The 22,215-nt window shown below is 41.8% G+C and overlaps 1 protein-coding gene across 3 annotated transcripts in view; it reads right to left on the bottom strand.

The window, feature by feature from the left end:
* RASGRF2 (Ras protein specific guanine nucleotide releasing factor 2) overlaps positions 1-22,215 on the bottom strand; it is a 243,459-nt gene that overhangs the window by 40,752 nt on the left and 180,492 nt on the right. For all 3 annotated transcript variants that reach the window (XM_081232427.1, XM_081232428.1, XM_081232429.1), the window contains one exon: positions 11,827-11,933. In XM_081232427.1, coding sequence (XP_081088553.1) covers positions 11,827-11,933 — 107 coding nt within the window. The remainder of the gene's footprint in view (positions 1-11,826; positions 11,934-22,215) is intronic.

The raw sequence follows: 22,215 nt of genomic DNA, 5'->3' as shown, positions 1-22,215 counted from the left end.
TGCAGTGGTTTCTGGAAGGGAGAAAGAAAGGGCTCTGCCCCCCATCAACCTTTAGTAAATACAAGTCCTTTGTCTAAGTGACACAGAGTCTAGGATGAAAGTAACTTTTCTAAGAGAAGACTTAGAGAGAGGAAGCAGTGTCAGTGCTAACATATGATACGCTCACTGTTTTGAGTCAGAAGTGGCTTTTTACTTTACATTTTGAGTGGTCTGCATCCCAAGCGTTGGCCGGCGAGATGGGGAGGCTGTGAGATTGTTGGTTAAGAGCCTGAGCTGGGCAGCCAGCAGCCCGGGTGCGAAACCTGGTTCTGCCACTTGCCACCTGCATCATCTTGGGCAAACTGTTTCACCTCCAGCCTTCAATTTCCCCATCTACAAAGCTGGGATTATACCTTCCCTCTCTCAAAAGGCTGGAGTGAGGAGTAAAGGACTTAGTATTTGAAGACTGCTTTAACCACACAGTATTGTTAAAGAATGTTTTGAAAACACTGGAAGTCTGTCATTCAGAATGCATCCTCAGAGAGGAAACTGCCTTCTAGGTGGGGGGGTTAGGTTTTCAATTTCCTGTAAAAGATGGTATGTCCCATATTGTAACTAAGACAATCTCAAACCTCAGGCTGGTTCAGAGATCATTTGCCTGGAATCCCATCACCCCTCCTCCCAGCTCGTGCCAGGGACACATCTCCCCTGGGAGTGGACATTGGGAAATCTCATCCAGCTGTGGTGAGGATTCGGGAACGGGGCGTTTGTAAAGTCCTGGGCATCTTCAGGAGTGTGAGGTCAGGAAGGACCCACGTGTAGCAGAGAGTACTGTGGACAGGGAAGCACTCTTCCTCCTGAGAAAGCTCCAAGATCAGGCGACCCTACTCTGAAGGCTGCCTTGTGAGTGGAAAGAAGATCTGTGGCCCAGGAGCAGACACTGGGCAGTCCGTGTGGACAGGGCACGTCCTCCACGGCAGACTGGTAGGAGTGGGTATAGACAAGGAGGGGGCTGAGCCCGAGGAGAGGACAGGGCTGGAAGCAGGCGGAGAGCTGTCCGTCGAGGCGATGGGAGCTGCCTGTTCAGTAGCTGGTTCTTTTTATGCCTTTCATTCTCCCGCCCACAACAAAAGTCTGTACTGTGCTTGTCCTGGTCCAACCTCCGTTTCAGATTTGCAGCAAAGGATAAATCTGAACTTAGTGCTTTAATCTGATGCTGGATTTTGTGTTTTACTAAGCAACGTCAACAAATTAAAAAATTTGAAAAGGCCCCCTGTCATCTGTCAAAATAAGAAACAGGAGATGAAAATGATAAACGCCCATTTTAGGACACCCTGATCCCTGAGGTCTTTGAACATACTAAGCACTGGCCATCACAGCAGCACCCACTTTTCTGCCTCAATAAGTCAACAGGGCATGTTCTCACTGTACCGCTGGCCTGGGGCTGCAGGCCCAAACCAAACCTAAAGATGCTCAATGTACTTCCTTACTGGGAAAAAGCCATCATCTTCTCTGTCAGATTTATAACCCCAACACCAATGCTACATAAAGGTTTTGCTTTTGTCTACAGAAGCCCAGTATGGGTGTGTCCCTCTTCAGCAGGCTCATTGGGACCATAGCAGGGACCACCCATCAGGTTCCTGCTTCCGAGGAACGGGGCACTGCAGGGGAGTGTGGAAGGAATTCTGAGCCAGACATCAGAGCTGGGTCTGGCTCACTGCTGAACTTCTGAGCGGCCTGGAACTGTGCTTGTTATTCTGTAGCCACTAGTCACTCGGGGCCAGAGGCTACTATTCTGGATGCTATGCACGTAGAACATTTCCACCAGTATAGAAAGTTCACTGGGCAGTGCTGATCAAATCTCCCTGAGACCTAACGGCTTCACTGGTCAGATAGGGGTAATGGCAATTTTGTCTGAAAGCCTGGGTTCAGCCCAGATGCACCCTCACAGGGCTCTACCAAGAGCAGCCAGCCGCAGTGTTCTGAGCAACCATCTAGAACAGTTACTCTAGCAGGAGTTACCTTCCGTAACCCCTCACAATCGTAAGAAGTAAGTAGTACCATCCCCACTTTATAGAAGAAGAAATGGAGGAGGCTTGGGGGAGCTAAACAGTTTGCTCAGCCACAGAGCTGACACATGATAGGGCAGGGTTTCAATCCAGGCAACTTTGACTCTGAAGCCTGTGCTCTTACCCACATCATCCTGCTTTTCCAGCAAGATTCTGAAGGCCCCTCTGCTCGGGATCCATGGAACATGGACAGACGGCCTGGATTCAGCTCCTACTAGGATTTTTGGAGGCGTAAGAACTTTCACCTCTGCTGCTCTGAGTGACTACAGAGTGGGGCTGTAAGGGCTGCTAATTCCTGTTTTATACCCCAAACTACATTTATTTGTTAATTGTGTTCAGAGAGTGTTATAGAATATATTTTTTCAGGTTATATAATAATATTTATTTTCCGTTTAAAAGATTATTTTGGGCTACTCAAACACAATAGGCTTCACATTAGAATTTTTGAAAGCTGTTGTTTTCCCCAAGCACTCTCCCACTCTGACAATCAGTTGCAGATGATAAAAATTTACTAGGTTTGTCCTTTCTTTGTCCTTTCCTTGATACACGTATGGTAGTTAATCTAGTTTGTAAAGGATACAAGTAAGAATGACTATAAAGCGACACTGTCACCTGCTAACTGCCTGCTTTTAAGTTGAACTATTTTTATACCCTACCATGCAGCGAATATACAGTAGCATACAAATAGCATTATAGAATATATTTTTTAATAAAAAGACTAATAGGGTCTGTGTGAGTATGTGTATATGTGTGTATATATTTCTATGATAAAGCATAGATAAAACCTTCTTATAAATGTATACATACTTACACCCTTATGAATATAAATTTTAAAAGTATCATACACAATGTTAGAAGCAAAAGAACAAACTGGGGGAGGTAACAGAAATAAAAGCAAAAAAACCCAAATGGGACCTAATCAAATTTACAAGCTTTTGCACAGTTAAGGAAACCATAAACAAAACGAAAAGACAACCTACGAACTGGTAGAAAATATTTGCAAATGATGCGACTGACAAGGGCTTAATTTCCAAAATATACAAACAACTCATACAACTCAACAACAACAAAAAAAACCCAATTGAAAAACTGGTAGAAGACCTAAATAGCCATTTCTCCAAAGAAGACATACAGATGGTCAACAGGCACATGAAAAGATGCTCAAAATTGCTAATTATTAGAGAAATGCAAATCAAAACTACAATGAGGTGCCACCTCATACCTGTCAAAATGGCTATCATTGAAAAGTCTACAAATAATAAATGCTGGAGAGGGAGAAAAGGGAACCTTCCTACACTGTTAGTGGGAATGTAAGTTGGTACAGCCACTGTGGAAAACAGTATGGAGGTTCCTCAAAAAACTAAAAATAGAGCTGCCGAATGATCCAGTAATCCCATTCCTGGGCATATACCTGGACAAAATTATAATTCTAAAAGATACACGCACCCCTATGTTAATAGAAGTACTATTCATAATAGCCAAGACATGGAAGCAACCTAAATGTCCATCGACATTTATGAATGAAGAAGATGTGATATATATATATATGTATACACACACACACATTGGAATACTACTCAGCCATAAAAAAGAATGAAATAATGCCATTTGCAGCAACATGGATGGATCTAGAGATTATCATATTATTATTATTATTACTAAGTGAAGTAAGTCAGAAAGAGAAAGACAAATACCATATGATATCATTTATACGTGGAATCTAAAATGTGACACAAATGAACCTATCTACAAAACAGAAACAGATTCACAGACATAGAGAACAAATGTGTGGTTGCCAAGAGGGAGGGGAGGTGGGAGAGGGATGGATTGAGAATTTGGGGTTAGCAGATGCAAACTATTATATATAGAATGGGTAAACAACAAGGTCCTACTGTATAGCACAGGGAACTATATTTAATACCCTGTGATAAACCATAATGGAAAAGAATATAAAAAAGAATGTATATATTGGGTTGCCAAAAGTTACAGAAAAACCCAAATGAACTTTATGGCCAACTCAATATACGTATAACTGAATACTTTGCTGTACAGCAGAAATTAACACAACATTGTAAATCAACTATAAAATTTTTTTTAAAAAGAACAAACTGGGGTAAATGGATGTAATTGGCAGATAAAGGGCTTAATCCTGATATATAACAAGTATATAATATCAATAAGAACAATACTAAAAGTAACAGAAAACTGAGCAATGCCCAGGAAGAGGGACATTTGACTGGGAGGGGCCTCTCCAGTGCCAGAAATCTTCCATTTCTTGCTCAGGGTGGGAGTTGTACATGTGTGTTCATAGGTAAAAAGTCATTGAGTTATACCCATGTTCAGTGCCCTTTATTTGAAGTCTGTAATATCTCAATAAAATGCAAAAAAGCATATAAATTAGGAGTCCTTCATCAGCAGCTAAATATGCTCTTGGTCCATCATACAGTGAAGGTAAGAGGACTGAAGTGAGTTAGAAACATAAGAGTTGAGTTATTTTGATAAAGTCTGTGAAATTACTCTTGCCAAGGCGACCTACTCTTCTTGTACCATGAACAATAATGAAATAATCAGGCGGTGGTACTATTTTTCATAGATCTCATTAAGTTGCTCTGTAGGCCATCCTTCCCCACCCTTTAGGGCGGGCACTAAAGTCATCCAGAAGCTTTACTTACAAGAACAATCTCTTCAATCAGAATGTCCAATCCAATATATTAATCCAAGTTCCATTTCAGTCCAGAATAAGCCATTTCCCTCCTGCCTCTGCCTGGCCTGCCTCAAGCCTAGCAGCCCACATGGGAGGCCCCTTCTTCTCTCTCCACAACCTCCTCTCTGCTTTCTTGCTATCAGTTTGACCTTCCAGGGAAGGAAGGTAACCTGATGATCTGGAGCAGGTGGAGCCTAGCGCTGGTTCCTACTGGATGTGGTGGATGGGACAGTGGCTAGCTCCTCCTTTTGTGGCACTTGGTGGGATTTTGGAGACTTCTCTGCTGGAGACTTAAGGCCTGCTACCCCGACTCAGTCAATGTCTGGATTTTGCTCATGCTCATGTCTACCCCAGTGTCTGGCACACTCTGGGGGCTCAGTTCTTATTAGTAAATGAATGAAGGAGGTGAGAAAACTGAAAAGGGAGTAGCAATATTCCTTCCAAAAACTCCTTTGGGAAGAAGATTTTTAGGTAAGTAGGCCATTTCAGTCTGACCTTACAACTTTTTTTTTTTTTTTTTTTTTTTTTTTTTGCAGTACGCGGGCCTCTCACTGCTGTGGCCTCTCCCGTTGAGGAGCACAGGCTCCAGACGCGCAGGCTCAGCGGCCATGGCTCACGGGCCCAGCCGCTCTGCGGCATGTGGGATCTTCCCGGACTGGGGCACGAACCCGTGTCCCCTGCATCGGCAGGCGGACTCCCAACCAGTGCGCCATCAGGGGAGCCCTGACCTTACACTTTTAAAACATGTAGGCTAATTCCCTTTAGCCTACAATTAAGAAAATAAATGACTGTTTCATTCTCAGCCACTTGTCATTCAGATGGTACCCCTTGTCTGATGAAGCAAATCATAACCTGCGGACACAGCTGCAGGCTCCTTTATCAGTGCCATTCCATGGTCTGTAAAATCCCACAAACAAGTGGACAGAGTATTTTTTCAGAATTAGTTGATCAATAAGACAACTCAGGAAAATCAAAATTGCTGTAGATTATACATACGAGACCTTCCACAGAGACTCAGTGTAGATCTGAGCTGTTTATAGCCAGCCTCCAAGTCCCTCCCTGGCTGTGCACAGAGGACACAAGCAGAAACGCTAATTCAAAAATATACACACACCCCAATGTTCATAGCAGCATTATTTGCAATTGGGAAGATATGGAAGCAACTTAATGTCCATCAACAGATGAATGGATAAAGAAGATGTGAAATACACACACACACACACACACACACACACATATACAATGGAATATTAGCCATAAAAAAGAATGAAATTTTGCCATTTGTAGCAACATGGATGGACTTGGAGAGTATTAGACTAAGTGAAATAAGTCAGACGGAGAAAGACAAATACTGTATGATATCACTTATATGTGGAAACTAAAAAATACAACACAAAAGAAGCAGACTCACAGATATAGAGAATACCCCAGTAGTTACCCGTGGGGAGAGGGAAGGAGGGGGCGCAATATAGGGGTAAGGGGCTAAGAGGTACAAACTACTGTGCATAAAATATGCTATAAGGATATATTGTACAACATGGGGCAATATAGCCAATATTTTATAATAGCTATAGAGTATAACCTTTAAAAATTGTGACTCACTATATTGTACACCTATAACTTATAAAATACTGTACATTAACTATACTTCAATTAAAAAAATTTTTTTAAAGGTCTACAGTCCTGAAATATGCAGACACCTTGAAATTGTGTGAATGACACATAAGTCTGTCCGGCAGGACACCCTTAAGAAGGGTGTGGACACCTAGTGAAAACACTTACTTTACTCAGAGTCTCTCTACACACAGCCCTGATTTCTGGTCCACTAGTGGTTGTAGTCTCTGTCTTGGCTGACTTTGGAAACTTTAAAGGCTAGAAAATGACTTCCTGGAGAGAATGAACAACAGCAACATTAAAATAGAAACTCAACAACTATTACTGGGCCTCTACCATGTACTCAGCATTGCGGAGCCAGTGAAAGGAGATACAAAAATCCTTGTCTGGACGGAGCTTCCAGGCTGGTTGGAGGGAGAGGAAGTGCGTATCTCGCCTGGCCTCAGCTGGCAGGGGTATAGTCATAGGCACCTATGTTGTACTTTATGTCCTTCATGCTTCTTAATCCAACGTCACCTTTAATTCTCACCACATCCTTAGGTGAGGTAAAAGAGGGATGGTTGTTCTCTTTTTTACAGGGGGAAATTAGTGCCCAGAGAGACTGAGTGACCAGCTCAGGGCCCCAGAGAAGATATAATGGCGGAGCTGGAAGAAAAACACAGGTCCTCCCCAACTCGGGGCTGCTGTTCCTCCTGCTGATGCATAGACAAGGCATATGGGAGAAACTCAGCTCGGCCTTGTGGCTTCGCTTTCAACATGAAAGGAAAAAAAGGAGTGAAAAAGCACAACAAAATGAGGAGCAATCAGGGCAGAGTATGTTCACAGGTCAAAATTTTTAGAATCAGGAAAAAAATGACACATTTTAGCCTTACCAAATACTAAAGAAAAGGCTGGAAGATTCCAGGAGAAGAAATGGCATTCTAGCGCTACCTCTGGGGTGATGGGGAGAGTTGAAGGTGACATCCTAGGGAAATTTTATATCTCTGGAGAACCAACACCCATACTTCTGCAACTCTTTATTTCTCCTGAAATAAGTTCAGGGTAGTATCTGCCGATATGAGTTACCTTTGATGAGAAATGAGAAATAAAGGCATGATATCCAATACTTTGTAGGAGACTCGATTTTCTAGATCATTTGGAGACAAATTTACATCTTGTTTCGCTGTGGCTTTTCTGTTTTCTACAAATTGCAATGGTGTCCCTACTTAGTCTACCATGTGAGAAAAAATGCAATTGTTAGCATGCTGCACTGTTTTGTGAAATGAGTACAACTCCCTACTCATTTTTTTAAAAGCTACTACTTCAGGTAGCCACAATAATGCTACATTCTTCCTTAAATGGACTCAACTGATACTGAATGAATCAGATAACAAAATCCCTCTTGTCCCAGCCCTTCATCTGTGATGTGAAAACCAAAGACAACAAAGATGAAGGTTAACTGGCAGAGTCAGACTATAGCCCAAGTTTTCAGACCAGCAGTCTCATCTCACAGCTGGACGTTGCCTTTGGAAGAGTAGAGACCTTTAGATAAACCTGAATAAAGGCATCAAGCTGTGCTGTTAATCCTTCTTTAAGCACCGTGGTGGTCACCCTGCTTAGGGTCCCTCAAGTCAGGGGCCACGCTCCCATCTCCTCTAACTCACCTGGCTGGGGCTGTGCCACAGTGGTGAGAGGAGACGCTGGGCACACAATGGGGCCTCTAGGACCGTGAGCTGAACCAGCTCTGTCTACTGGAACTGTTTACTAATCCATTACCAAGAGCCTGCCTTGACCTGCTCTTGGTAACAACCCACTAAATTGATTCCGCTCTCCATTAAGAGATTATGACTGGTCTGGTCTCTATAATGGTCACATAGGAAACGTAATGAATTTGGAGAAAGAGTACATTTTAATTTTAATTACATTTAAAATAAAATGTAGTTAAAATTGAATTTAATTACATTTTACTTGTAATGCCAGTTGGATAAATAAAGGTTTTGTTTAAAATCCATGACCATATGAAACTCTATAATGGTGCTATGCTCTTACTGCTCTTCAAAATTCAGAAGAGAGAATTAAAAGGAAAGCACTGACTTTCCCAAAATAGTCAAATAGCAACTTCTCTTGTAAGTGTTGTTTACCAACTTGCGAGTAAAACCTAAAGTCTAAACTTTGGATCCAGGCCATGAGGTGTAATTAAAAGCACTCTGGCTTTGGAATGGACAGACCTGGGCTCAAGTCAAGCCTAAAGCAAATCAGTAAAGGGAGGAAAGGAGACCTGGACACTGACACCAGCAAAGAAAGTCCTAAAGCACTTGCCGAAAAGCAGAAATGTTACAGAAACACCCTGCACCTCACGCGCTTACACAGAGGATGATGGAGAACTCGGCTGAATGAGGAAGGTGACAGGCTGTGCACATGATGAAGTTATACCAGGACAATCGAACACTAATCACAGATCCCCACAATCCACCCACTCACGCAGGGAAGGTAAGAAAAGACAAATGAGTGAGTGGTAAGAACTGCCTTTGGCACGTCGGGGTCTAAATTTTATACTGTAATCCTGACAAAAGACTGGATGCCTGAGCAATTTGTACCATCCACACATGTAGCAATGTACCCCCTGATGTGGAGAGGGTCTGGGAAGCTGGGCTTCCCAGTGTGGTCCCCTAATGGGAATTGATTACAAAGTGCTTTCCCATGTGTGAGCACATCTGAAGTAACAGGCTGCAAAGTATCTGAACTGTCCAAACAAAAGATAACACCTAGGGGCTTTTTGGATTAGAACTAAAGGCCACCAGGACAATCTGAATAAAGAGACTCTTGCTTTCACATCAATCCATTTTCTATTCCAATGGCTTGGTGCTATTCAACTTGATAATGCCTGTATGCACACATGTATACATGCATGTACAAGGTAGCTATCAAATCAGACGATAACATTTTGCTCTAAATCTCTTAATTATAAGTGACGGATTCAGCACACCAATCTCTTCCCATCTATGAATTCTCTTTACCAGAAGTAAAATAACCCCAGCCTACTGTAATTTGATTTGTGGTACTTTTCCAGCTACTATAAGAGTTATACGTGAATTGTGAGGGATCCCTGTTTGAGATTAGAAAAAGAGGGCACTGGGCTTCCCTGGTGGTGCAGTGGTTAAGAGTCCATCTTCCAATGCGGGGGACACGGGTTCAAGCCCTCATCCATGAGGATCCCACATGCCACGGAGCAGCTAAGCCCATGGGCCACAACTACTGAGCCTGTGAGCCACAACTACTGAGCCCAAATACCGCAACTGCTGAGGCCCGTGCACCTGGAGCCCGTGCTCTGCTGCGGGAGAGGCCACCGTGATGAGAGGCCCGTGCACCACGGTGAGGAGTGGCCCCCGCTCACAGCAACTGGAGGGAGCCCATGCACAGAAACGAAGACCCAACGCAGCCAAGAATAAAAACAAGTAAATACATAAATTTATAAAAAAAGAAAAAGAGGGCACTGGGGATTGATAAAAGGAAAGTGAGGCTGATGGGGAAGCAGGGTTAGAGCTCCTGAGGGAAGATGTGGAGGAGAGGAGGGAGCTGGGGCCAGGAAAACCTGGGCTGTTACTTTGAGTCTTGGCATGAACTTGCAGGGGCCAAGCTGTGACCGGGAAAGAGAGCAAATTAGCACCTGTTCAATTCTGTCTATCAAAGCTACTCTGCATCTCTAAGCCACTGTCGGATCCAGGAATCAGAAGCCAAAACTCTGAGTCAAAAACTAGAGATGGGGCTTCCCTGGTGGCGCAGTGGTTGAGAGTCCACCTGACGATGCAGGGGACGCGGGTTCGTGCCCCAGTCCAGGAAGATCCCACATGCTGCAGAGCGGCTGGGCCCGTGAGCCATGGCCGCTGAGCCTGCGCGTCTGGAGCATGTGCTCCGCAACGGGAGAGGCCACAACAGTGAGAGGCCCGCATACTGCAAAAAAAAAAAACAAAAAAACCTAGAGATGATGGGATGGACAGTCAGGTGCAGGAGAAACATCACTCTCATGTTTTAGCTGCAATGAGGCAAAAGGGATTCAAAGCAGCTCACTGAGACTGTGGAAAAGAGAGACTAGACATTTCCAATGAGCTAAGGATGGTTCTCAGAATTTGGGTCATACAGGATCCATTTTTATTTACTAAAGATGTGTAAGATGAAATGTTTACATACTTTATTTAATGTGCTGTCTTTGTTGTCTTTGTTTTTATTTTAATTAGTATTTAAGAGTTGTCACAGGCTAACTGGTGGTGAGGTCCAAATCCCACTTGTTCCAATTAGTGAATTGTCTTGCCACAGGGGTTTCAGAAGCCTGGCCCTCGTGTGACTGTCTCTGATGAACGGTCATTACCAAGGGCCAGGCGGTAGACCTCCGAGAATATAATGAAGTGGGAATTCCTCGCATTTTTTCTTTTTCTCTACTCATTAGCTAACTCACATTTTATGTTTCCCGTGTTCTGATCTGAGCCATGAAGGGCCCCCTTCTCTCTCTCAAACTCTCCTTGCTGGGTGCTAGCCAGCCAGTGTCCAGGAGGGCCCACCCTTTATTTGGCAGTGGGGGCATCGTTTGGCACAATTCCTGCCTTGAATCAATGAGGCAAAGGGGGTCCTTGCTTTATTTTGTGAGATGGTGAAATCCATATAAATTCTATAAACTTGCACTGAAAACACACAAATAGATAACAAGCAGGTGTCCTGTCAGCATGATGCAATTTAAAAACAGAGTACATGAGACTCTTGAACAACACAGATTTGAAATGCATGGGTCCACTTGTATGTGGATGTTTTTCAATAGTAAGTTCTACAGTACTACACCATCTGCAGTTGGTTGAATCCTCAGATATGGAAGAATCACATGACCATGGGTACAGAGGGCCAACTGTAAGTTACTGCAAATTTTCCACTGTGCAGAGAGCTGGTGCTCCTAACCATCACATTGTTCAAGAGACAACTGTACTAGAAACCAAAACATCAAAGGGCATGAGGCAAAGTATCTTCTGAATCGGGCTGAGAAAACACTCCCTGACCAGACACCAGAGTGTCTGGTACCAGAATGTTGCTTACTTCCAGGGGCACCTGCTGTTTACTTCCAAGAGGTACCACCCCAGCTGAGCCAAGTCCACTTACAGAGAGGGCCCTGTGAACAGTGCTCCCGGGTGGCAGGGGACAGTGGCCCTGCCACAGCTCTAGTGCCCACAATGCGTGCTGTTGCCTGAGAGATGAGGGAAGAGGGGAGCCCTGCTTGACCTCTTGTGTCGTGCCCTTCGTAGATCTGAAACAGCAGATGTTAGCGGTACACGTTTGTTTGCTTTGATCTGTAGGCCCACCCTCCGGTTTCTTCCCTACCTATGTTCCAATTTCAAGGTTTCTAACTCCAACTCCAAAGAATCAGAAGGCATTGTAATGACTTAAAAAGTTGGTTTTAAAAAAAATCCTTGAAAGTAATTACCGAGGCCACTGAATTACCTGTGCGTGCTTTGAGACCCAGTGACGGAGGACGTTCAGTACGCGATTGGTGGCTGTTCTACGTATGATAAACTCTTTGTCACATGTTCTCTCGGTGTTGTTAAATCCTTAGGAGGAAAAGAAACACACACATATTGTAGTTAAAGCCACTCCCCAGGGACCTGGAAAAGGTCACTTACTTTGGGACATTGGTTAATGAAACTCACAAATGACACATCTTGGCAGAGGAGCAAGTGGCTTCAGACTGCTGTGGGTTCTGCTTACTTATCTATTATACCCTCAGCAGTGAGGCCACCACATAGTTACAGGTGCAATTAAATGAATAATGTGCACATATTTGTTAAAGGCCACTGATTAAAGCTAAAGCCGGTCTAGAAACACTTCCATTTGTGCCTGTCTTGTTATATAATATAAAGCCAAGAAGGAGTTTTAACAAAGTATTTGAATCAACATTAGTTTATACTTTTGCCCCAAAAGGCATTATACAACCACCAACATTTTCAATATCTGTAGATGGATGAGCCTTGGCTCAAAGATGATACAAATACTTTCTTGTGCAGCCACGTATTGAGAAGCAGTATAGCATAGTGGTTAAGAACATGAACTCCACAGCCAGACTGTCTGGGTTCAAATCCCTGTGCTCCTACTACATAAGTTATGGCTCCTCTTTGGTGACCAGTTTCCTCATGTCCTGCATGGGATAAGTGTACCAACCTCAGAGGCTTGTTTGGAGATTAAGTTAGTGCGTGTTAAGCATTTAGAATGGCATTTGAGAAAATAGTGGGAGCTTATTAAGGTCACCAATAACCTCCATGTCTCTATATTCAAGGGGTATCTATCATCTCTCCATAGGAAATCTCATCTAATGATCACCTATAAAAAATTACTCACATATTTATGTCCCAAGATTTCTTCTCCAAACTCTAGACCCATATATCCAACTGCCTCTTGATATTTTCCTCTTAGATGTTTCAAAAACCTCAAACTCAATATGTACAAAAGAAAAACTGATGGCCTTTCCACCAAACCTTGTCCTTTTCCAGTGTTCCCCATCTCAGTAAAGGAACACCATCAGCCATCCAGTTACATAAGCCTGAAACTTTGGAATTGTTCTTAGGCCATCTCTCTTCTTCTCCCTGATAATTTTACCTGCAAAATAAATCTCAAATCTGTCCATGTCGTCATATCCACAAAGCCAAAACTGGCATCGAGCTCCAGCAATTATCATCTAGTCCACTGACAACAGCCTCCTAACTAGTTTCATTGTCACTCCTGCCTCCTCAAATCTGTTCTCTTTTCTGAAGTCAGAAAGATCTTCCAAAGGGCAAATTAGATGTGTCATTCCCCTGTTTAAAGCCCTTCAATGACTCAGGATAAATACAAAACTCCTTAACACAGCCTACAACGTCTTCCATGGTTTGGCTCTTAGCTCCCTCTCAGCCTTTTCTGAGACCATATTCTTCTCACTATTTCCTCTTCCATTTAACCACCCTTCTTTCAGCCCCTCATCCTCACCCCAGGGCCTTTGCATATACTGTCTTTCACTCAGTGAAAGCCACTCTTATTTCACTTCCCCAGATGAGCCCTTCCTGGCTTGAGCTGGGTAAATCCCCCATTGCACATCTCACAGCAACATGCACCTTTACTTTCTGACACTTGCTACATTTGCAATTTTACGTTTATTTATGTGATTATTTGTGTCCTCCATGAAGATAAGGATCAGATATGTTTTTGCTGAGCATGAGCACATATGTGGCACGTAGCAGATGCTGGACACAATATATATTTGCTGAATAAATGAACAAAAGTTTGGATAGTAGGAACTAACTATTTATTTGAATATGCTACAAATGTAAGGATGATTCAGTGAAAGACTGAACGAACAGTCATCAGAACCTATGAATGAGTTAGACGAAAAAGTCCATGAGCTTCTAAAGGGCAGGGGCCCCTTCTCCATACTCCTCTTTGACTGTAGACAGGCATATTCCACCCACTAGCAGACACTGTCATAGGATGACGATGTGCTCTTGGCAGACTAGATATCCTGAAAAAATCTTTTGCTATTAGAAGCTTAGAAATTCTGGGTAAAATATAATAAATATCTTTTTAAATGCACAGCTGAGTTCTCAAGAAAATAAGGAATTTTCCAGGGTCAAACACACAGAGAGATCTGAAAACCAGAACTAAGCCTCTGAATTATTGCTGTCTGCCTTAAGAGGAGAGCAGTTTACCAGTCTTGGTAACAGGAGATGTGGATTGTAAACCCACGTGATTCAGGAGACGAAGGCCCAGGAAGTGTGAGTGACAGAGTTAGAACTGAGACTCCCACATAAAGTTGGAACTCTCAAAAGATCATCCCCTCTGCCCAAGAGAGGATTAGGAAAAGAAATTCTCCAACATGCAAAAGGAGACAGTTAAGAAACTTGACTGTCTTAGCCTGAATCTCAGTGAGGGTGAAACAAAGGCTCCCTGAGAACTGATAACCACAGGCCCACCTCACGCAGGTTCGAAGCCCAGATTGAACCACAACTGGCTGGCCCCAGCCAGTGATAACTCCGGAGGCCCTGACAAAAGCACACACAAAACCTCTCCAGAGGGACAAAGGCTCGCCCTCAGCCTATACTGGATGACCAACAAGAAAGGCCTCTGAAGAAAACCTCACAATCCCAGAGTACAAAACACACAAGCCACCCACCATGAACAAGGGTCTGTAGACACAGGGATCGGGAGCTCCCCACCTCACCCCCCCCACCACCAAAAATTTCACAGACTAGAACTATGCAATAGTTCTAGTTCAAATATCCTAAAATTAGGATGTTTATAAAGTCTAAAGATTTAAAAGTAGGAACTGAAAACATGTGAAAAGAATTTAAAATATTTCAAGTCAAATTTTACAAGAACCACATAAAATGTCTTCAAATTAATGGAATTATTCTTTCAATTACTGCTGACAAATAGACAAGTTGAAATTTAAAACAGGGATAGATATTATAAATAAATACAGGTTAGACCCAGTTGAATAAAGAAAGAGTAAACTGTAAAGAGATCTGAAAAACACATCTGAGAAAATTACCCAAATGCAGTACAAAGAGCTAAAGAGGTAGAAAACAAACACATATATGTGGAATGTAAAAAAAAAAAAAAAAAGGTTCTGAAGAACCTAGGGGCAGGACAGGAATAAAGAACGCAGACGTAGAGAATGGACTTGAGGACACAAGGAGGGGGAAGGGTAAGCTGGGATGAAGTGAGAGAGCGGCATGGACACATATACACTACCAAATGTAGAATAGATAGCTAGTGGGAAGCAGCCGCATAGCACAGGGAGATCAGCTTGGTGCTTTTTGACCACCTAGAGGGGTGGGATAGGGAGGGTGGGAGGGAGACACAAGAGGGAGGAGATATGGGGATGTATGTATACGTATAGCTGATTCACTTTGTTATACAGCAGAAACTAACAACACTGTAAAGCAATTATACTCCAATATAGATGTTAAAAAAATAAAAAAATAAAGAGGTAGAAAACAGGAAAGATGGGAGACTGGCTGTCTGATTGGGAGCATGGACCCACGTGCTATATAACAGCAAGACCATCCACATTAGCTGAGCACATGAGAGCACAGTTAAGGCAACTTCAGTTAATGAGTGAGCAGCAGCCCCGTTAATAAAACAGGATTTACTACAGGTATGCCCCTCAGATAGATAGTTTATGTATCTGGTTTAGGGAATTTCTAAATTGGTGATTTAAATAGAATTGACAGAGTATTTCTAAGATCAAAGACCTCCATCTGTTGAGCAAGCAGTGAAAAAGATTCCCATTTTTCACAGATTTTAAAGCTCTGTGATCAGAGCAACAATTTTCTGCAACTCACCTGATTTCCTCCTTATTGCAAACTACCATCTAAGCTGGGGGCTGCTTGGGCAATATTTATTTCTGAATTTATTTATTTAATTTTTTTTGCGGTACGCGGGCCTCTCACTGTTGTGGCCTCTCCTGTTGCGGAGCACAGGCTCCGGTCACGCAGGCTCAGCGGCCATGGCTCACAGGCCCAGCCACTCCGCGGCACGTGGGATCTTCCCGGACTGGGGCACGAACCCGTGTCCCCTGCATCGGCAGGTGGACTCTCAACCACTGCACCACCAGGGAAGCCCTTATTTCTGAATTTAAACGTGAACCCTATAGTGAATTGGTGGCAATATCCATGTAGAAGGCATTCTGTCCTAAAATCATGGATCCACCCCCAAGAAGTTCTTATGCCATTTTTTGGAAGAGCAAAGAAAAAATCTTTGTGGAGCTTTAAACATCTTTCCCTTGTCAAGTGTCACAGCACAACCAAACTCCACAGATACCAGAAGAGTTTGTTTTACTAACATCACACATCTGGAATACTGTCACCCCGAGATTTCTGCCTTTCCAATTTATGCATGTCTTTTTTTTTCAGTTGTAGGCACTGGTCAAACAAGCTAATTTGGGCAACAAAAGCCATCTGGAAAAGTGATAAGAACCAAATCACCATATGTGTGAATTTAAGAATGAGATTCAACTTTATGGTCCTTCCCCCAGACACCTTGTGAGTCATTCTCTCCCTTATAGTAATTAGTAGATGCGACATCTCTCTCATTAAACTATACACTCCCTGGTGAAGGGATTTTATCTCAGGCATCTTTGTAGGCCCTTCAGCTTTGCACACAGGCACTCAGCAGTTATTTTTCTTAGCAAAAATTGCAGCACTCCCAATAAAAACTATTTGAAAGTGTCTGCAGATGCTATGTATCTGAATAAAGGGCATTTTTCCACCATATTGCCATGATGACTATGTATTTGAAATCTACCACAAGCAGGACATACAATAAAGTAGTGGGGAGGGAGGCAAGGAAATTTTAAAATAGAGAAAAGGAGGAAATTTTTCATTTTATACTTCAAATGATGTGATACTTAGCTAACTTCACTGCCTACTTTGTAAGAGGCAAGTAAAATAATGGTGAGATGGAAATAAGATTATGTGTAGGTGGATTATGGACTTGTCCAGTTAGAGCTGAGGACAAACTGTCAAAGACAAGGAATTCTTCAACATGGGAAGGTATTTTAACATCTAAAGTAGATCGCCAAGAAGTGGACCATGGAGTTGTTGTTAATGCCAACAAAGCATCTTTAGGCCATCCTCTGACTTGGTGAGGAAAGTTAGAGTACAATCAGGAAGAGCCAAAAAGCACAGAGATAATATTGATGTCAGTGGTCCATGGTGATGGGCTGCCTGGAAGGAAAAGTAAATGCTAACTATTGGTTACTTTAACCACGTTTCTAGAACCTGTTTCTTATTGTGAATAATTTTATCCCCGGTACCTGGCATTGTAGGTCTTAATAAATTTAGGCTTATTGGATGAATGCATTGAGATCACTTTAATGACTATATTAGTGAGGCAATTAAGAAAAATGCCACAACAGTGAAGAATAATTTTTCACTTTATACAAATGGGACTCAATCTCTCCAACAGCATCAATGTTATCCATGTGCTTTACTTTGTCCAGTAGATATCTTTCTTTAAAAACCATGTGCATGGGCTTCCCTGGTGGCGCAGTGGTTGAGAGTCCGCCTGCCGATGCAGGGGACACGGGTTCGTGCCCCGGTCTGGGAAGATCCCACATGCCGCAGAGCGGCTAGGCCCGTGAGCCATGGCTGCTGAGCCTGCGCGTCCGGAGCCTGTGCTCTGCAAGGGGAGAGGCCACAACAGTGAGAGGCCCGCCTACCGCAAAAAAAAAAAAAAAAAAAAAAACCATGTGCAGTACAAAATCATATAATTGGTTTGTACATTTCTGTGTACTTGGATTACAACTGTATTTCTACTCTGGTTGTTGGCATGGAAAGATTGTTCATATTTATTGTTTCTTTGTGCCAGGCATTGTACTAGGAGCTTAACAAGTGGTCTATATTTTAACGCTTGAAATAATAACAATTGGCATTTACTGCATGCCCACCAAGTACCAAATATAGGACCATGAGTAATGTGGCTTGTTCAACAACAACAGCAACAAAGTAGGGTAAATGTTGTTTTCCCCATTGACAGACAAATAAACAGGAAATCAGAGAGGTTAAGAAACCTGACAAAGGTCACAGAGTTAATAAGTGGCAGAACCAGGACTTGAGCCCAGGTCTGCCCATTCCCAAAGCCAGAGTGCTTTATTATTTTTTTTTATTAGTTTCTGCTTTATAACAAAGTGAATCAGTCATACATATACATCTGTTCCCACATCCCTTCCCTCTTGCATCTCCCTCCCTCCCACCCTCCCTATCCCACCCCTCCAGGCGGTCACAAAGCACAGAGCTGATCTCCCTGTGCAATGCAGCTGCTTCCCACTATCTATATACCTTACGTTTGGTACTGTATATATGTCCATGCCTCTCTTTCGCTTTGTCACAGCTTACCCTTCCCCCTCCCCATATCCTCAAGTCCATTCTCTAGTAGGTCTGTGTCTTTATTCCTGTTTTACCCCTAGGTTCTTCATGACATTTTTTTTCTTAAATTCCATATATATGTGTTAGCGTATGGTATTTGTCTTTCTCTTTCTGACTTACTTCACTCTGTATGACAGACTCTAGGTCTATCCACCTCATTACAAATAGCTCAGTTTCGTTTCTTTCTATAGCTGAGTAATATTCCATTGTATATAGGTGCCACATCTTCTTTATCCATTCATCCGATGATGGACACTTAGGTTGTTTCCAGCTCCGGGCTATTGTGAATAGAGCTGCAATGAACATTTTGGTACTTGTCTCTTTTTGAATTATGGTTTTCTCAGGGTATATGCCTAGTAGTGGGATTGCTGGGTCATATGGTAGTTCTATTTTTAGTTTTTTAAAGGAACCTCCATACTGTTCTTCATAGTGGCTGTACCAATTCACATTCCCACCAGTAGGGGAAGACTCTTCCCTTTTCTCCACACCCTCTCCAGCATTTATTGTTTCTAGATTTCTTGATGATGGCCATTCTGACTGGTGTGAGATGATATCTCATTGTAGTTTTGATTTGCATTTCTCTAATGATTAATGATGTTGAGCATTCTTTCATGTGTTTGTTGGCAGTCTGTATATCTTCTTTGGAGAAATGCCTATTTAAGTCTTCTGCCCATTTTTGGATTGGGTTGTTTGTTTTTTTGCTATTGAGCTGCATGAGCTGCTTGTAAATTTTGGAGATTAATCCTTTGTCAGTTGCTTCATTTGCAAATATTTTCTCCCATTCTGAGGGTTGTCTTTTGGTCTTGTTTACGGTTTCCTTTGCTGTGCAAAAGCTTTGAAGTTTCATTAGGTCCCATTTGTTTATGTTTGTTTTTATTTCCATTTCTCTAGGAGGTGGGTCCAAAAGGATCTTGCTGTGATTGATGTCATAGAGTCTTCTGCCTATGTTTTCCTCTAAGAGTTTGATAGTTTCTGGCCTTACATTTAGGTCTTTAATCCATTTTGAGCTTATTTTTGTGTATGGTGTTAGGGAATGATTTAATCTCATACTTTTACATGTCCCTGTCCAGTTTTCCCAGCACCACTTATTGAAGAGGCTGTCCTTTCTCCACTGTACATTCCTGCCTCCTTTATCAAAGATAAGTTGACCATATGTGCATGGGTTTATCTCTGGGCTTTCTATCCTGTTCCATTGATCTATCTTTCTGTTTTTGTGCCAGTACCACACTGTCTTGATTACTGTAGCTTTGTAGTATAGTCTGAAGTCAGGGAGCCTGATTCCTCCAGCTCAGTTTTTCGTTCTCAAGATTGCTTTGGCTATTCGGGGTCTTTTGTTTTTCCAAACAAATTTTGAAATTTTTTGTTCTAGTTCTGTGAAAGATGCCAGTGGTAGTTTGATAGGGCTTGCATTGAATCTGTAGATTGCTTTGGGTATAGAGTCATTTTCACAATATTGATTCTTCCAATCCAGGAGCATGGTATATCTCTCCACCTATTTGTATCACCTTTAATTTCTTTCATCAGTGTCTTATAATTTTCTGCATACAGGTCTTTTGTCTCCTTAGGTAGGTTTATTCCTAGATATTTTATTCTTTTTGTTGCAATGGTAAATGGGAGTGTTTTCCTGATTTCACTTTCAGATTTTTCATCATTAGTGTACAGGAATGCCAGAGATTTCTGTGCATTAACTTTGTATCCTGCTACTTTACCAAATTCATTGATTAGCTCTAGTAATTTTCTGGTAGCATCTTTAGGATTCTCTATGTATAGTATCATGTCACCTGCAAACAGTGACAGCTTTACTTCCTCTTTTCCAATTTGGATTCCTTATATTTCCTTTTCTTCTCTGATTGCTGTGGCTAAAACTTCCAAAACTAAGTTGAATAAGAGTGGTGAGAGTGGGCAGCCTTGTCTTGTTCCTGATCTTAGTGGAAATGGTTTCAGTTTTTCACCATTGAGGACGATGCTGACTGTGGGTTTGTCATATATGGCCTTTATTATGTTGAGGAAAGTTCCCTCTATGCCTACTTTCTGCAGGGTTTTTATCATAAATGGGTGTTGAATTTTGTCGAAAGCTTTCTCTGCATCTATTGAGATGATCATATGGTTTTTCTTCTTCAGTTTGTTAATATGGTGTATCACACTGATTGATTTGCATATATTGAAGAATCCTTGCATTCCTGGAATAAACCCCACTTGATCATGGTGTACGATCCTTTTAATGTGCTGTTGGATTCTGTTTGCTAGTATTTTGTTGAGGATTTTTGCATCTATGTTCATCAGTGATATTGGCCTGTAGTTTTCTTTCTTTGTGACATCCTTGCCTGGTTTTGGTATCAACGTGATGGTGGCCTCGTAGAATGAGTTTGGGAGTGCCCCGCCCTCTGCTATATTTTGGAAGTGTTTGAGAAGGATAGGTGTTAGCTCTTCTCTAAATGTTTGATAGAATTCGCCTGTGAAGCCATCTGGTCTTGGGCTTTTGTTTGTTGGAAGATTTTTAATCACAGTTTCAATTTCAGTGCTTGTGACTGGTCTATTCATATTTTCTATTTCTTCCTGATTCAGTCTTGGCAGGTTGTGCATTTCTAAGAATTTGTCCATTTCTTCCAGGTTGTCCATTTTATTGGCATAGAGTTGCTTGTAGTAATCTCTCATGATCTTTTGTATTTCTGCAGTGTCAGTTGTTACTTCTCCTTTTTCATTTCTAATTCTATTGATTTGAGTCTTCTCCCTTTTTTTCTTGATGAGTCTGGCTAATGGTTTATCAATTTTGTTTATCTTCTCAAAGAACCAACTTTTACTTTTATTGATCTTTGCTAATGTTTCCTTCATTTCTTTTTCATTTATTTCTGATCTGATCTTTATGATTTCTTTCCTTCTGCTAACTCTGGGGGTTTTTTGTTCTTCTTTCTCTAATTGCTTTAGGTGCAGGGTCAGGTTGTTTACTTGAGATGTTTCCTGTTTCTTAAGGTGGGATTGTATTGCTATAAACTTCCCCCGTAGAACTGCTTTTGCTGAGTCCCATAGGTTTTGGGTCCTTGTGTCTCCGTTGTCATTTGTTTCTAGGGATTTTTTGATTTCCTCTTTGATTTCTTCAGTGATCACTTTGTTATTGAGTAGTGTATTGTTTAGCCTCAATGTGTTTGTATTTTTTACAGATCTTTTCCTGTAATTGATATCTAGTCTCATAGCATTGTGGTCGGAAAAGATACTTGATACAATTTCAATTTTCTTAAATTTACCAAGGCTTGATTTGTAACCCAAGATACGATCTATCCTGGAGAATGTTCCATGAGCACTTGAGAAAAATGTGTATTCTGTTGTTTTTGGATGGAATGTCCTATGAATATCAATGAAGTCCATCTTGTTTAATGTATCATTTAAAGCTTGTGTTTCCTTATTTATTTTCATTTTGGATGATCTGTCCATTGGTGAAAGTGGGGTGTTAAAGTCCCCTACTATGAGTGTGTTACTGTCGATTTCCCCTTTTATGGCTGTTAGTATTTGCCTTATGTATTGAGGTGCTCCTATGTTGGGTGCATAAATATTTACAACTGTTATATCTCCTTCTTGGATCGATCCCTTTATCATTATGTAGTGTCCTTCTTTGTCTCTTCTAATAGTCTTTATATTAAAGACTATTTTGTCTGATATGAGAATTGCTACTCCAGCTTTCTTTTGGTTTCCATTTGCATGGAATATCTTTTTCCATCCCCTTACTTTCAATCTGTATGTGTCTCTAGGTCTGAAGTGGGTCTCTTGTAGACAGCATATATATGGGTCTTGTTTTTGTATCCATTCAGCCAATCTGTGTCTTTTGGTGGGAGCATTTAGTCCATTTACATTTAAGGTAATTATTGATATGTATGTTCCTATTCCCATTTCCTTAATTGTTTTGGGTTTGTTATTGTAGGTCTTTTCCTTCTCTTGTGTTTCC

Source organism: Mesoplodon bidens (assembly GCF_964165515.1).
Source record: "Mesoplodon bidens genome assembly, chromosome: 4".
NCBI lineage: Eukaryota > Metazoa > Chordata > Mammalia > Artiodactyla > Ziphiidae > Mesoplodon > Mesoplodon bidens.
This window is presented reverse-complemented; position numbering and strand designations above follow the sequence as displayed.